At 38.2% G+C, this 16612-nt stretch overlaps 1 protein-coding gene across 10 annotated transcripts in view; it reads right to left on the reverse strand.

The window, feature by feature from the left end:
• si:dkey-178k16.1 (protein 4.1) overlaps positions 1-16612 on the reverse strand; it is a 51679-nt gene that overhangs the window by 21178 nt on the left and 13889 nt on the right. For all 10 annotated transcript variants that reach the window (XR_007139306.1, XM_047807332.1, XM_047807333.1 and 7 more), the window contains exons 2-4: positions 14160-14241; positions 12083-12244; positions 6390-6494 (exon numbers count right to left, since the gene is read on the reverse strand). Coding sequence is in view for 9 of the 10 variants with exons in the window: in XM_047807332.1 (XP_047663288.1) it covers positions 6390-6494; positions 12083-12244; positions 14160-14231 (339 nt within the window). In the remaining variant the exon portion in view is untranslated. The remainder of the gene's footprint in view (positions 1-6389; positions 6495-12082; positions 12245-14159; positions 14242-16612) is intronic.

Below are 16612 nucleotides of genomic sequence, written 5' to 3' on the forward strand. Positions count from 1 at the left end.
CTCTTCTCTTCTAGAAGCATGAGGCAGAAATGGCTCCAGTAATTTGAGACATCCTTTTTCTACCTGTGCTATAACCAGATTACTACATACAGTTATGGCAAACTATTAGAATTCTCTGCAAAAATTCAGAATTCAGACAATCATGACAGCAATTATCAGTAGGCATTTATCTCATACAGATCAATTTCATACAGATTATTGAAGGATTGTTAATACCACAAATCTCATACTGTATACTACCATAATCCAGTTTGCTGACATACATTTCATCCAAAAATATGGACTTCTGGAGAACACATTAGCCTCAGTATATTCACAAAGAGGTTAGAGGTTATTCATCAAAAAGCTAATGGCACGAGTAATGGCATGGCTCAATTCAATGGTAACAGGTCGAACAAACCAGGAATTATAGGCAGTCTGTAAAAACGCCACCTGCAATTCCCCCTCCAACACTCCTGAGGGACCCCTTGCCCGAATACTAGCACTTCTGTTTTACCCAGCTACTTCCAGGGTTTAAACTAAGCTCATGCCACTTTTGGTGCAAATAATTGTCAGTCTATCTGCATACCAAGCCTTGTTCCATCGTTCTCATTTTGATCACTGTGTTTTAACCGAGTCCTGATTCTCTATTTTCTCGTGAATTCTATTGTGATTTGGATTTGTTTGCCAAACAGATTGTCATTCTGATTTACCTGAGCTGTGCCTGTTTATCGACCATGTCTTTGCTTCCTGTTTCAGATTATAGTTTTCAATAAATACTCCACATATGGATCTTGTTTCCATAGATGCTTCATTACACAGTCCTTCACAGATGGATAAAACATCCACTAAATAGGTTCATTCTCTTGCTTAGGCAGAGTATGTACATGTTTGTATAAACTTACTGTTGTCAGTGAGATAACCACCATACCTTTTCCCCAGAACTATTCTCAAACTGAAGTTTAGATACAATTCATGAATGATTTCAGAACGAAGCTACAATAGCATTCACTAAAATGACTGCTCCTGTTAATGATCACAGAAAATGTGACAATATTATAATCTTTAGTGGAAACACAGAGGCATTGAACTGACTTTTCACACTTTACCTTTCAGGAGGGTTTTAGGTATGGCTTTATAATTTTATATTCCATGTAGGGCAGAAGAACGTGAAACAGCCATTTGGGGGTAGTGAGCAAGCTACACAATGATAAGGAAATATTACTAGGGATAAATAAATAAAAATGAGTTGAAACTTTTAATGTTAAAACTGCTTACATTATTAACATTACTTCCATATTAGATCTGCCAGTACTTTTGACAAGAGTGAGAAATAATGGCAGACAATACAATAGCATACTAATGAAGATGCATAACAATGAAAAAACACCTGATAACCCTTAATGGCTTAATGAAATAAACCAGGTCTTAACCAGGGCAAACATAATTGGTCACAAGTCTTTGCTCAGTTCTGGATCATAAGGTGGTACAGACAACATTTGTCACATAGGGCAAGATGTAGAGGTAGAAATAGAATATAAGGAAGAAGAAAATGGTGCACTTCAAATGCAACAGGTGAGAACCTGTCCTGAGGGACTATTTTGTGCACACAGAATGTTCAGAGAGACTGCTACATATGACCATGCCACAGATTTGTAGGAACATACAGTATCAGTGACTGGCTACAACAGCAAGTGCACAAATCAGAAATTGTGGATGACTGCAGATTTGTGTTTCTGTTTCTAAACGCCAAGGCCACATGGTGTATGTGACAAAGCGTTGAGGCCATTACAGATCTGCCACATCACACTTCTGTGATAGCAACTCCTACACACACTAAATGTATTATACATATGGTTGGAGGACCAATGTGCCAGCAACCACCTCTTAGATCCATGAACCAAGTAATCTGTCAGCCTCCAATGGATGTCAGGAAAATATCTACAGTTAACTTAAGAAAGCTACTGGTCCTGAAAACATACCTGACTGGGCTGATCAGGGAATGTACTGATCAGCTTGCAGATGTCCTAAATCATATCTTTAACATCTCACTGAGCCAAGCAGTTCTTAGTGCTTCAAGACAACCACCACTATCCATGTGCCAAGTAAAATAATCTGTGCCCTGCCTCAATGACTGCCAGCCTGTTTTATTCACACTAATCATGACATGCTTTGAGCCACTAGTAAAGAAACACATAAAGAAGAATCTTTCAACTCATTCCAGTATGCCTACTACCTGACTTTGTCCTAGCTGGATTAATAATGATATTAATACACATTGACTCATAGGAAATCTGAGCCTACCAGACTTAAACACTTGATCCTGAAAATGAATCCTGGACTTTATGGCAGATTCTAGTCCATCAGGATTGGAAATACCACCTCCAAAAAACATGGTTTAATGCATGGTCTTCAATTATGATAACTATTATTTCAGGGCTCTACCTGTAGTTTTTTAGTGATTACAAGTGAATTTTTCAGTGTATATTTTTTTTTCATTTTGTGCAGAAATTTACATAGTAAATAGTAATTTTTCATAGTAAATATAAACATATTTTCATAGTAAATATGTAAATATTAAATATACATTTATACAACACACACACACACACATACACACACACACACACACACACACACACACACACACACACACACACACACACACACATTATATATATATATATATATAATGTTGTGTCTTAACAACCGGGAAAGCTGAAAGAAATAATGAAGGCTCTCTAAGAAACGGAAAGAAGCCAATGCAAGGCACACCTCTTATTCTTAGGAAGCAGAGTAAGAAAATAAGTCTATGAAGCTCACTTCTGGAGACATGTCGCATTAAATGCATTCTTCCCCATCACAGAATACAGTTGCATTTACAAGCAGGTTACTCCACTACCTGTGTAAATCCTTGTGCCAGTGCTGCTCTCAATATGAACATCTAAGGCCAGTTAAACATGCTGGGATTATATATGCTGCAGGTCTCTTCCTGACCCTGCAGGGGTATCAGAAACAAAAAAAAAATGTCTTTATGCACTACGCTGATTCATCATAGCAGCCGAGGTGGCCAGCAAGGGGAACTGCACATCAACATTCTTAGTTGCTCTGCATTTCATACACCTACCCTCTCCGTGGGTAGGGTATCCAACTGAGCCTTTAATGTTGACAGAAAATAGGTTTTTGTTGGCCATTTCTCAGGTTTAGTATTAATGAGGCCCCCACAGTCAGTCAGGATAGCACAGACCACTCCAAGGATAGAATGGATGCATTCTGTCAAGTAGAAAGCCTGTGCAGAGGCTTCTCCTGCCCGGCTTAAGTCCTACTCCATTGCCTCTACTGTCCACCTAAAGATATGCCTTCTGTCTGTGAGGAGTTGCAGCTAAGGTGATTATACAGTTCATTTCCCCTTTCATCATATCCCCTTATACCAGCAAGAGCATGGTTATCCCACTCCACTCTAGAGTTGCCACTCCACCTACTGACTCCACAGAAGGTGTTGTCATTCCTCACTTTAGAGCATATAGTCTGACTCAGCCTGCTGACTAAACAGAGAATGACATTAATCCTTGCCCCACCACCAGCCAACCTTTGTAGAGGACATCATGCCGCATACCACCTTTGCAGAAGATATTGTCCATCACCCGTTCTTCACCGAGGATCTCGTCAAGGGGACATTTTGGTCATTATTTTCGCAACATTTAATTCCCATATACCTTGTCTGTCACTGTTTAAGAGAGGATTTTTTGTCAGACAGTTAGCAAGCTGACCCTTGGAAGAGAACCAAAGGATTTGGCACATACTTCTACGGTGGAAAAGCTTCTTGTTATTCGCCCGGCTACTTTTCATTTGGAGTGTCCATTCTGTAACCAATTTGGTGGACTTTGCCTCATCAAAATGAGAGTTGTTTTCCTTCGCTATTTGCTAATGAATTATGCCTGTATGCTCTGGGAGTTTGCTAATGAATTATGCCCGGTGCTCTGGGAGTATGGGGTCCGGGGCCCTCTGCTAAGGGCTGTCTGGTCCCTATATGACCGGAGCAGGAGTTTGGTTCGCATAGCTGGCAGTAAGTCAGACTTTTTCCCAGTGCATGTTGGACTCAGACAGGGCTGCCCTTTGTCACCGGTCCTGTTCATTATTTATATGGACAAGATTTCTAGGTGCAGTCGGGGGCCGGAGGAAGTCCGTTTTGGGGACCACAGGATTTCATCTCTGCTTTTTGCAGATGATGTTGTCCTGTTGGCTTCTTCAAATCAGGACCATCAGTGTGCCTTAAGTGGAGGAGTTTAAGTATCTTGGGGTCTTGTTCACGAGTGAGGGAAGGATGGAGCGGGAGATCGGTGTGATCAGTGATGCGGTCGTTATATAGGTCTGATGTGGTAAAGAAAGAGCTGAGCCGCAAGGCGAAGCTCTCTATTTACCAGTCGATCTACGTTCCTGCCCTCACCTATGGTCATGAGCTTTGGGTCATGACCGAAAAGACAAGATCCCGGTGGCCGAAATGATTTTCCTCCGTAGGGTGGCTGGGCACTCCCTTAGAGATAGGGTGAGGAGCTCGGTCACTCGGGAGGAACTCAGAGTAGAGCCGCTGCTCCTCCACATCAAGAGGAGTCAGCTGAGGTGGCCTGGGCATCTGTTTCGGATGCCTCCTAGACGCCTCCCCGGGGAGGTGTTCCAGGCATGTCCAACCGGGAGGAGGCCCCGAGGAAGACCTAGGACACACTGGAGGGACTATGTCTATCGGCTGGCCTGGGAAGGAGGAATGTCTGGTGAGAGGGAAGTCTTGGCATCCCTGCTTAGTCTGCTGCCCCCGCGACCCGGCCCCGGATAAGCGGTAGAAGATGGATGGATGGATGGATGGTTTGCTGCACCATATACTGTACATGTATAAAAGTTATTTACTATTAATGTGATCATTGAAATTCATCACTATAAATTTTTGTAGTCTTCCAACTAAAGCCAAGCTTCTCATATTTGGACTTTGTGTTTCTCTGTTTTGTTCCTTTACTGTCCTTTTTGTTTTCATAAGGAAGGTTCTTATTTGTTAACACAATGTGGCCCTGTAGATGTAAGTGGCTGCTTTTAAGACTTTGATTATTATGACTTTGTTGTTGTCAGTGTTCATGATTCTACCTGATCTTTAAAGCCACAGCTGACACTAATCTAGTGGAACTTCACAGGTTTCTACAGTACATAACATGCAGTTTGCACCACCGTGCCTGATATTTTAACTCCCTTTGTTAAAAAACCCTTCTATCAGCAACACCCGAATGCTTTTTCACTATCTTCATTTTCTATGTTCTATATTTTATCTTTGTTTAATATCCTGACATAAAGATCAAGTCAGTTTCTCTCCACAATCCATTCTGGTACAAACTGTCTCAGTGACAGCTGAACCCAGTTATTTTAACACAATAGGTGCTTTTATAGGTGTTTTGTTTAGTGACATGTGCTTTGGCTGACATTTTGATCATACCCCTCTAGAAATCCTGTGCCAAGTAAGTGAAGTATTTTCTCTTTTCCCAGAATTTTTCTTGTGGTATGCATCTCCATTTGCATCTAGGGCATCACCTCCCTGTAAGCAGTAAGTCAGTCCAACATGTCTAATATTTTGTTCATTCCATCATCTTTCTTTGGGAGTAGCAGCCTTGCAAGTGTCTTTGTAAGTCAGCAGTCATTGCTCTTCCAGTCAGCAACAAGGGTATAATTAAGCCTGTTTTTCATGTTGATTTCTGTAATACATCTACATTACAAATTAATTGTTACAAATTTCATAGCACATATTTTTATCAAAAGGTGATAACTTTTTATTATAGTAGTATAGTATATTAGGTTAATGTAACCATATTTTGCAACCAGTTACATTGGTACATTATTAACATTGCACATCAACTATAATTAAGTAGAGCTATCTCCCCAAAAAGTAACTCTATATTAGTATATGTACATTAGAAACAATGACTGTTGACATACTTTCTTCAGTATTCATGGTAAAGTAAGGATCAATATTACAAAAGTCAATAATATGAAACTGCAAAATTCTAATAGAGTTCCAATCACAAACATTGTCAGATTTTTTTTCTACTCAAAGTTGAAAAGGCACACATAATAAACTATGGCTGGACGTGACAGAAAGGTAGATCACTATTATTCATTACTATTATATATAAATAGATAGATAGATAGATAGATAGATAGATAGATAGATAGATAGATAGATAGATAGATAGATAGATAGATAGATAGATAGATAGATAGATAGATAGATGGATAGATAGATAGATAGATAGATAGATAGATAGATAGATAGATAGATAGATAGATAGATAGATAGATAGATAGATAGATAGATAGATAGATCTGCTTCTTATGATGGGTTTAGCTCTGTTGTATTGTGTAGGAAGCCCAACCTTTTGACTGTCAGCATCACAGAAGTTCAGGCCAAAGTAGTCCTTCTCCAGCAGGTTCAGATGCTCACACACCATATCCAGCAAGAATTGACCTTTACATGATTTCTGCCGCAGCACACATGCAAAACACACAGAAAAAAATGTATTATATACATAAACTTAATTTTGTTAAATTGAAGTGAGTAACATTGATTATGATCTTGTCATAAGGTATTATGACCTGTCAAGAGGTAGGATATTCGGCAAGTGAACAGTCAGTTCTCAAAATTAATGTGTTGAAATCAGGAAGAATAGAAACCAAATTGTAATGGTTAGAAGACATTTCAAAAGAAGACACCACCAAAACTGGGCCAGAGCAAGTTCAAAACATCTTGTGGTGTGTTTGATAGTAATTCTAGCAAGTATCAGAAATTCCTCTACAATACCTGAATTTTAGACCTTTCTTAGACTAATGAAACAAATATGAAGAATTAATAGTGTTATTAATATTTATGGTAAGAAAAACATGGGGAAGATAGATAGATAGATAGATAGATAGATAGATAGATAGATAGATAGATAGATAGATAGATAGATAGATAGATAGATAGATAGATAGATAGATAGATAGATAGATAGATAGATATGCACTAAAATGTTGTCAAGACCCCAAGGTTATTCTTTTCTTTCTCTTTGAGAAAAGCAAGGCATGGAGCGAAGTACTTAAGATGCCGGCTTTTAAAGTGCCACTCTACAAAGACACCAAGCATTCACCGCCCAGGGAACACAGTTCCCACAGCAACAGGGAGAAGAAGCAGCTGTTTCCATGGGAACAGAAGTGACGAGAAGGGCTTTTCTTCCTTTTGTGTCTGTGTGCCTCCTCCCTACCTCTAAAAGCTCCATGACTCAATGTTTTTACAGAGAGGTTGGGGAGTGGTGACCAGAGCTCCTACTATACAAAAAACTTCAGTAGCTATGTTTTAGTAAGCAAAGAAAAACACATGAACAATGTACAGTGGAACTATAAATAATAGGACAAATTTGAAATTACTATCTAATAGAACTACATCAGAGCAGTCAATCCAGTTTTCAACAAATGAATAGAAGCCACATACATGTGTATGACATTTTTTCAGCCTTATAGCAGATTCAACACAAAAGGCCCGATCACACTTGTTGCCAAGGTTGATTCTTGAATAAAGTCTTATCTGAAAGCATGGTTATTACTTTCAAGTACAAATACAGGGGCGAACCTCAGTTATTGTTCTCTGTACACTATCAGATATGTCCACATCATGCAATATTTATTGATTCATATTCATGCTAAATATCTTCAGCATGTCTTAAAGCATTAATGCTAACAATCTGCTGATTTTATGCAATTAACTACGGATATTGATGTAATATCACCCTTAACATTATACCTAGACTTATATATATGTCCCTGATATCAACTTCATGTGAAAGTGTTGACGTGAAGAGAGTTCATAAGAGAGTTTATTAGTATTAGCATAAGAGAGTTTATTAGTATTAATGATGTATGAGCCCAGGAATAAAATTAGAATGAGGAATCAATTACCAGTGGGAGATCTTTTACTAGGGAAAATAATTTTTCGCTTCAAGTACTGTACACGCATTCAGCACATTCTAATAGAGGTAATCAGAATATGAATGAGCTGATGCTTCGGTTACTCCTGTCAGAGAACTCACTAGAGATGCTGCCACACTTTGCGCATATTAATGCACACACCACACAGCCGCCTACTTCTTTGTTTATTTGAAGTACAGTAGCATTATTTTCCCAAACGACTGCACACAGAGTACTAATTTACCACCTCTATAATTTAATTTAGCTTTAAGGCTGGTGTGGTACATTTGCTATCTATTGTGCCATCCTTAGTGGTTGATAGTACAAGTGCCCTTAGACCTTAGAATGGATGCTGTGTCTCTCTAGTTATATGACTCATCAGTTATTACACTGAATAAGTCCAACATATTCAAGGATTTGTTAAAGGCCAACATAATACAGAACAGGAAGGAGGAAAGCCCCAAGACAATATAGGCTGACACTGCACTAATCTACAGCCAATGAAAGTGCTTCCTGAAGATCAGACAACTAAGAAATAGCCATAAATTTATCAACATAAAAAAATCCACTCCTCCCCTTGATGATTCCTTAGAGCAGAGAACCTGTCACATTAAGTCATTTGTCAGCAGTGGGTAGAGCATATCCAGCTATCAGCACACCCATGGTCAGTAACCATCCCCTTATGAAGGTCTACTGTAGGGGTTCTAAAAGTAGGGGTTGCCTGATTCGCAAATGAGATCATCAGAGAAGCTCACAACCTACTCTTTCATTTCAATTATTTCATTTACATATGAATATTAGAAATATTAAAGAAGAATTTGAGTGCTATTATTAATCAAATTCAGACAAGACACATAAAGATTAATAAAGTACATTTATTTTATTCTTTTGACTATCCTGATACATTGCTCTGGCGTAGTTCTTGCACTCGCACTACTGTAGCTCTAAGACCATTACCATGACCATGACCATAGCTGTTGCTATTAGAGCCAGTGTTTGATTTATAAAAAATCTGTCATTGTGGAATTCAATGTTTTGCAAACCAGTCTTTTACATTTTCTAGATTACTTAATAAACTTAAATGTAAGGTCAGAGATTTTGATTTGAGGTGATAATCATGATGGTGGCAGAATGTTTGAAAGAGAAACAGGGCTGTGGGTTTTAAAGTTGTAGCGCATGAAATCAACATAGATAACCTTACACAGGAACTCTCCAAAAACAGACAATCTATTAAATGCCCGACTACAGAAGAAATCATTCTGAATCACTGTTACACTACAGTAAACAATGCATATCATGATGTCCTACAAGCTGCACTAGAACACTCTTGGTCCATTTCATTCCTGCATACAGGAAGAAATTAAAGCTCTCCAAACCTGTTGTGAAGACATCAAAACAGTGGACTAGGGAGACGGTGGAGGATCTTCAGTTATGTCTGAAGATCCTCCACACCAACAGTCTGGATGAGTACACAGAGACAGTAAAATCATATAAGTTTCTATGAGGATAGCTGTGTACCATCACGGACCAGGGTAAGTTACTAGAATAACAAACCCAGATTCACAGCCAGACTCAGACAAAAATGTCACCCTGTCACTCTGTGTGACTCACCTGTCACAACCGTGGACTACTTCCGCTACCTGGGAACCACCATTATCTAGGACATCAGGTGGGAGTTGAACATAAACTATCTAGTTATAAAAGCACAGCAGCGGATGTACTTCCTACGACAGCTGAAGAAGTTCAACCTACCAAAGGCTATGATGGTGAACTTCAACACCTCCATTGTTGAGTCTATACTCACCTGGTACATTGCCACTGGCAAAGAGCAGAATGCAGAGTGTATTTGAATTGTTTACCGCAAGATTTCATGCCTGTCTCTGCGTTTAAATTATACTGTTTTTTATTTTCTCTTTTTAGTTAATTTTGTACATTATCGCTTTTTAAATTCTTTACTTTCCTGTCACAGTTAATTTTATTCCTCTTCAGGAGAGGCTTGTGTGTTTCCTGTTGCAAACAGCTAGCGGAGGAAACACTCTTCATATCTTTTTAAAATTCTAAACTGATTCAAGTCAATGGTACGTAATTATTAAGTATGATTTGCAAATTTGCATGTCCAGAGTGTGGGCTGCCGCTGATAACAGCAGTTGTTTTCATCTTAGATTCAGTAAGGGTTAACCAGAATGTAATAGGACTCACTCATAATGGAGGTCACACACTTTATCTCATTCTAACCTTTGGATTAAATATAGAAATTATTTTCACTCTGGCACAATCAGAAGATATCACAAACCATTATCTCATTTTGTTTAAAATGCGCTGTGGACACGATATTGCAATTTGCCATGCCACAATGTTAAACGAATATTTATGTCTGCTACTTCAGAGAGATTAACCAACAGTCTCCCAGAATTAACATCCATGATTGGACCCCACCGAACTTGATCAGGTGACTGACTATTTAGAGTCAGTGTTTCGCTACACCCTAGGTATTGTAGCTGTCCCTGTCTGCTATTTGCACATAATTTACATTGTCCATCACCTCATTACAATCATACCTAACAATTTCTCTCTCTCTCTCTCTCTCTCTCTCTCTCTCTCTCTCTCTCTCTCTCTCTCTCTCTCTCTCTCTCGTGCTACACATGCCACTCCGAGCTTCCGGTGTGCCGAGTTCCTAGTCTGATCGTCTCTTCTTAAGGAGCTATTTCGTTAATTTTGATTTGTTACCCCTGGTTGGAGTCTCGTCGCTCAGTGGTCACCCTGCCAGGGATTGATCTGCATGGTCAGCCAGTGTCTCATGGGATTGTTATGAATGGAGCTGCTCAGAGACTGTCATGCCTTCTTTGAACCAATGTGTCAGTCAGCTGTTTGGTCTGGTCTTTATCAGCAATTAGATCTGTGATGAACTCAGAGCTTGTGATGACCCATTAATTCTTCAGGAGCTCTCGGTTGCACCATTATAAACTATTGTAGAACGGACATTATTTACATTTACATTATTTACTGTCCAATGTCACCCAAATGAGGATGGGTTCCTTTCTGGGCCTGGTTCCTCTCAAGGTTTCTTCTCCATATCATCTCAGGGAGTTTTTCCTTCCCGCTGTCACCACCGGCTTGCTCATTAGGGATAGGGATAAATATATATAGATAATATTTAAACTTTTAAGTTAATGTTTTTTTAATTAATTTTAAACTTTATTTGTATATATTCATTTATCTCTTCTGTTTCCATACTATTGTAAAGCTGCTTTGAGACAATGGGAATTCTTAAAGGCGCTATACAAATAAATTAAATTGAATTGAATTGAATTCGGTCTGCTGATAAGGTGACCAGTTGCAATCTACCACCTCTTCAGGATCTTTGCACAACCAGGACCCTAAAGTGCACAGTTAAGATTGTGGCTGACCCTTCTCATTCTGGACACAATCTCTTTGAGGCATTGCCCTCTGGCAGAATCTGCGTCCTATAAAGTCTTAACCATCACGCCACAAAAACAGTTCCTTTCCATCCGCAACTGGCCCAATCAACAACACCCAGGACCCAGCATGGTCTGTTATTCGCCACCTTGGACATTAATAAACTACCCCACCACTGCTCAGATACATTACCTTAATGTTCACAAATCTTACTGTTATAATGCACCTTCCTTTCTCACACTGGTCCACTATTGTATATCCTGCACTAATGTACAGTTAATTTTTTCTTTCGGTTGTAATATATGTATAATTTCTAATTGTATATTTGCACTGGCCACTTTGCAATCCTGCATTAGTGTATAATTCATGTCTTTATTCTTGATAACATCCAAGTGTTGTTGGGTTTTTTTTTTGTAAATTTTGATGTTTATACACATTATTATTATTATTATTATTATTATTATTATTATTATTATTATTATTATTATTATTATTATTATCCAAGCACATCATTGAGTCAAGTTGCTAGTTCACTGGTTGTCCTTCAATTGACTACTTTTGGAAGTTAGTAACCACTATACTGTATAGCAGGAACAGCCCACGAGTTGGAAACAGAGCTTGAATTTAATGTAGTATTTTACTGTGAAAGATGTAAAAGCTGTGAAAAAAAAGGCACACATTAAGCCACATAAGACAGTAACTGCCATACCTCCACTCCAGTTTCATATTCAGATCCATCCAACAGTGTGACTTTCACAGGCACTGTCTTTGGTTTTTTGGAGGATTTCTGTGGGGATCTAGACATCCTGCTGGATGTTTTCTCAGATGAGTCATCTGTGTCTCGGTGCTCATCCGACTTTGAGTCATGATCCTAAAAAGTAAAGTGCAAGTACAGCACACACAATTGTCATATAGTGTATATGAAGTATGACAAGTTCTTTAAAATACTTTTGAAATGTTTCATAAAATTATAGACAGACCTTATGATAAAACTTCATTGGCCACAATCAAAATGATAATAGCTAATATGACACCAGGAATGTAGGAACTTTAGCCATCATTTAGCTGTACATTCTTACATTCTAGACCACCTTTAGTGATTTCCTTGAAAACTGAGAACTGATTTCTCACATGTTCACTTCTTTGTCCCGTACAAATAGCAAAGTTGTTGATGCCGTAATCTTAACCCAAAGTGTATAGCCTACAAAAGGTTCCTGTACCATCACATCTTCATCTTCTGAACACTTTGTGAATGCTACTGACTATACAATATGTGCCTTTGATGCTGAATTGTTGGAATAATTCAGAAACAGGAACTGAAGTGAACATTAATGACTGCTGAGCCTACTAAAAACAAAATGAGTAAGCTCATGCTTTAACACATTACTGCAGCAAAAACTGAAACAAGCATCAGCTTTGCTGCATTAAAACAGAAGATGTAGCTGCTCTTTGCCCTCAGTGGTTGTTTCTTATTCTCTGAATTTGAGAATCTTGCAAAGAATCTTATTTAGTCTACCATCAAAGCAATCAGACTATAATGCAAGGGTGCGGCTGTGCCTGCAACAACAAAAATGCTGGCTGCAGTAGCAGATGCAGAAGCACTAGGGGTGAGATTTTCAGTAGGCTTCAGCAGAGACACTGGGTGGCCTCATCAGTGATACAGGATAATGAAGGGGCCACGGTTGCTCAAATGGTTAAGGTGCTTGGGTTGTTGATTGAGGATCAGGGTTCTGTTGGGCCCTTGAGCATGACCCTTAACCCTCACTGCTCCAGGGGTGCTATCATGTCTGACCCTGCACACTGATCTCAGATTCCAAAGTTGGTAAAGAAAGTTCTTTAATATATGTAAAGAAAGAATTTCACTGTGCTGTAATGTATATGTGACAAAGGCTACCTACTGAAGCTCTGCATGTGTATATGTGATAAGCTAAAAGCTCAAATATTTAAGAGAGACAGCTTCTTCTCAAAGTAGATGATGCTTTTTTTATCTGTGGGTCATACCTATTGCAGTCCCACAGCTGCTCTTAATGGACATGCAAAGAGGACAGTAATCCTACAGGCACTGAATGCACAAAATGATCACCTCTTTTTGACAGCGATAAACAAGATATTTAAAGCAGCCAGGTACCTTTAGGTGCCCTTGTCTGCTGCCACACTATACTAACAATAGCAACAGGAGATAGATAGAGTTACACAGGAAACAGCATGGATCATGTTGGTGCTGCAGTGTCAAAGCAAAACAATTAAAGAAGTAAGTGTGATTAGATTCGCTCAAATAAGAGTGTGACCACACTTCCCATGGTGCATCTCACTAAACGTGCTGTAGCATCTCAGCATCATATATGAAAATAGGTAGTCACTTGCAGATTTACTGACAACCACCACCAAACACAGGGATTCAAGTGAGGAGGCTATGCTGACTGGAGAATGTGAGCACTACCTCTATTTTCATAAAGGACATCTTTGTATTTGCTATTTGTAAGAGCATAAAAACACTAGTTCCCAAGGAAACTGCCTTGGCAGTCCTCCATTTAATCTTAGAACTGCATTGACATACATTACATTCCAGTACATTACAACAATGTTCACATATATTACAAGCTGTAAATGAAAAGTACACTTTTGGGGGTATTTTAGAATCCATTATAATTTAAAATACTTGTATTTAAAATTAATCAGTCTATAAATACCAGTCAAAATTTGTATCCAGTGTATGATGCATCCTATTACACTAAATAATAATGTAAGATTGTATTGGACGGAACTACATTATTTTCCGGTCCTACCTGATCTCTTGTTCTTTTGCCGTCTCCCTCCATGGCGTTCTTCACATCAGAAGTGGAACCCTTCTCTGACATTCTTACAGTCCTACACAGAGGCACATTAAGTGATAAGATGTTATACGATGCAAACACCATCACCAATTTTATTTTCCAACAAGATGAAAATAGGTACAAGATTGACAGGAAACAGCATATGACAGGTCCCACAAGCAGACCTCTCTACACACATACACCCACATGGGATGTTTGAGCAGTGCTTGATGTCCAACACAGTATATTGAAACACTGAAATTACTTTCAGGTAGGTAAGATCCTTGAAATAAAATGGTAAAAGTACATTTTCAGGAGAGCTCTACATAGTGGATCACATTTATGTAATCCAGAAATATTTGCTAATTTTTCAGAGCTGATGAGTATACATTATTTTCTGTCATACCATTACCGATTCAAATAATGGTGTGCAGTTTTCTGATTCTTCAGTTAAGAATATTTTCCGAAATTGCTTAGTAAGTAACAAAAGTAATTAATACTTTCATAGCCCAATGTCATGGTGCCTTAATACACCAAATTAGTTAACATTTATCATTTAAGACACTCAACAGCTTTTTTTTTTTTTTACTGATGTTTCCAAATCTTTATATCACTAAAGCTCTTATGGTCCAATTTAACAATCATTAAAGACTATTGAATAAATTTTGTTTCCCACCATTCCCACGTCACTACTGAATAAAAGGACACTATTTAGCATTGAGTCATTACTACTCAAAACAGTATTCTTCTTATTGTATTATTGTACTGGACATTAGTGATATTTATTTTGGAAAACTTTTGCTAAAATATTCCTGCAAGTAATTAGGAGCTGGAAGGGGAAAACAGTTTAATAATGTAAAATACTGGCATGTCTTATTATTTGTGATATGGTTGGATGGTTTTAAATGATTACAATTATTTAATAAGATTTATCTGCATCGTGGAACTAAGGGATCAATGTAAATAAATAAGACATCACATAAATCCAGTAAACAGGCATGAAATAAATGTGGAAAATGGTATAAACCTAAAGCCCAGCGGGTAAGTTCAGCAATCAGAGAAATTACATTAAACCTATATTATTCCTACTGATGTGGCAAGACAAAAGTCTTCATTTGGCATGTACTGTTTGCTGAAATTAAATTCACTTTACTGTGGCTTGAAAAGCTACATATATTTTAATGGCTGTCTACACCCACATGCACTACACAGTCAATTTTTCCTTCCACAAACCTCCCTCACACTGCACCTAATCACAGAATCAACCCTGTGCTCTCTCTCTACCTTCAGGACCATGGCTAATTTACTGACATGCAAGCATATGCACTCACTGCTTTAATTCTCGGTGTAGTGAAAAACACTTAGCGCAAAGCAATGCTGTGAATGTTTCACAGAAAGTTACGCCAGTGGCACTCTGCATATCTCTCTCACACACACGCTCTCACTCTCCGATGCCATTACAAGTGATGCCATAAATTAAGCCCTCTGGTGTGACAACTGCTGTGACTTGTTACATGGAGTATGAGAGAAACAGACAGGAAGCAACTAGAAAGTGAAAATCTAATGAAATATCAAATATTACCGATTCAATTATATATTCTCATCTATAGTTTGATGAGATAATGTCCAAAATGTGTCTCAGTCATTTTAACAGGTTCTTTCTTGGCTTACAGTCTCATCATATTTCTGGAGCATATTTTGATATTTTTAAGACCATCTGTTGTGCACATACTATGAGTATGACTAATGATTTAATCACTACATGTTGTAGGTAATAAAGAACAGAACTGCTCATTGAAAAACACGTGGAAAAAAAATGTAACATGACATAGTGAATTAATAATCAGAGACAATTGGCACAGACAGGATACCAGTGTTTAAAAGTATTTTTTCCACTTAAAATATCTACCAGTGGTCAGATTGCAAACCCACTGTTAATGCCAGAGATTTTTCATTTATGCATCACTTGGTATGTTCTAATCATCAAAATTTACATATCATTTTACTAGAATCATGTAAAGGCAAAGAGTCTCTACAAAAATGAGATATCTAATGGGAATAAACATTTACACTGACTCAAAGTGGCCTGCACTTCATTGGATTCCCACAGATATTCAGTACATGGTGAATAATTCTAGGTGCTGTCCAGCCTCTTGAAACAATGACTGGTTTTGTAGCTGTATACCAGAGAGCTGTGAAATATAAATTACTTTTCTGTAGTCTCAGATGGAGCTTTTCATGGATATTGGCTATAATCGTTGTTAAAAGTAGTGAATACATATAGTAAGTGGAAGCATAAAATGTGGCCAGAATTCTTAAAACTGTAGTTAAAGTAATAAAATAACCAGTGAGGACAATCATGAAGATGAAATGAAGGTACTCCACATACTTCCTATGTTAAGTAAAAGGATAGGCTGCCTCTGCAG

This window comes from Tachysurus fulvidraco, chromosome 23, assembly GCF_022655615.1.
Source record: "Tachysurus fulvidraco isolate hzauxx_2018 chromosome 23, HZAU_PFXX_2.0, whole genome shotgun sequence".
NCBI lineage: Eukaryota > Metazoa > Chordata > Actinopteri > Siluriformes > Bagridae > Tachysurus > Tachysurus fulvidraco.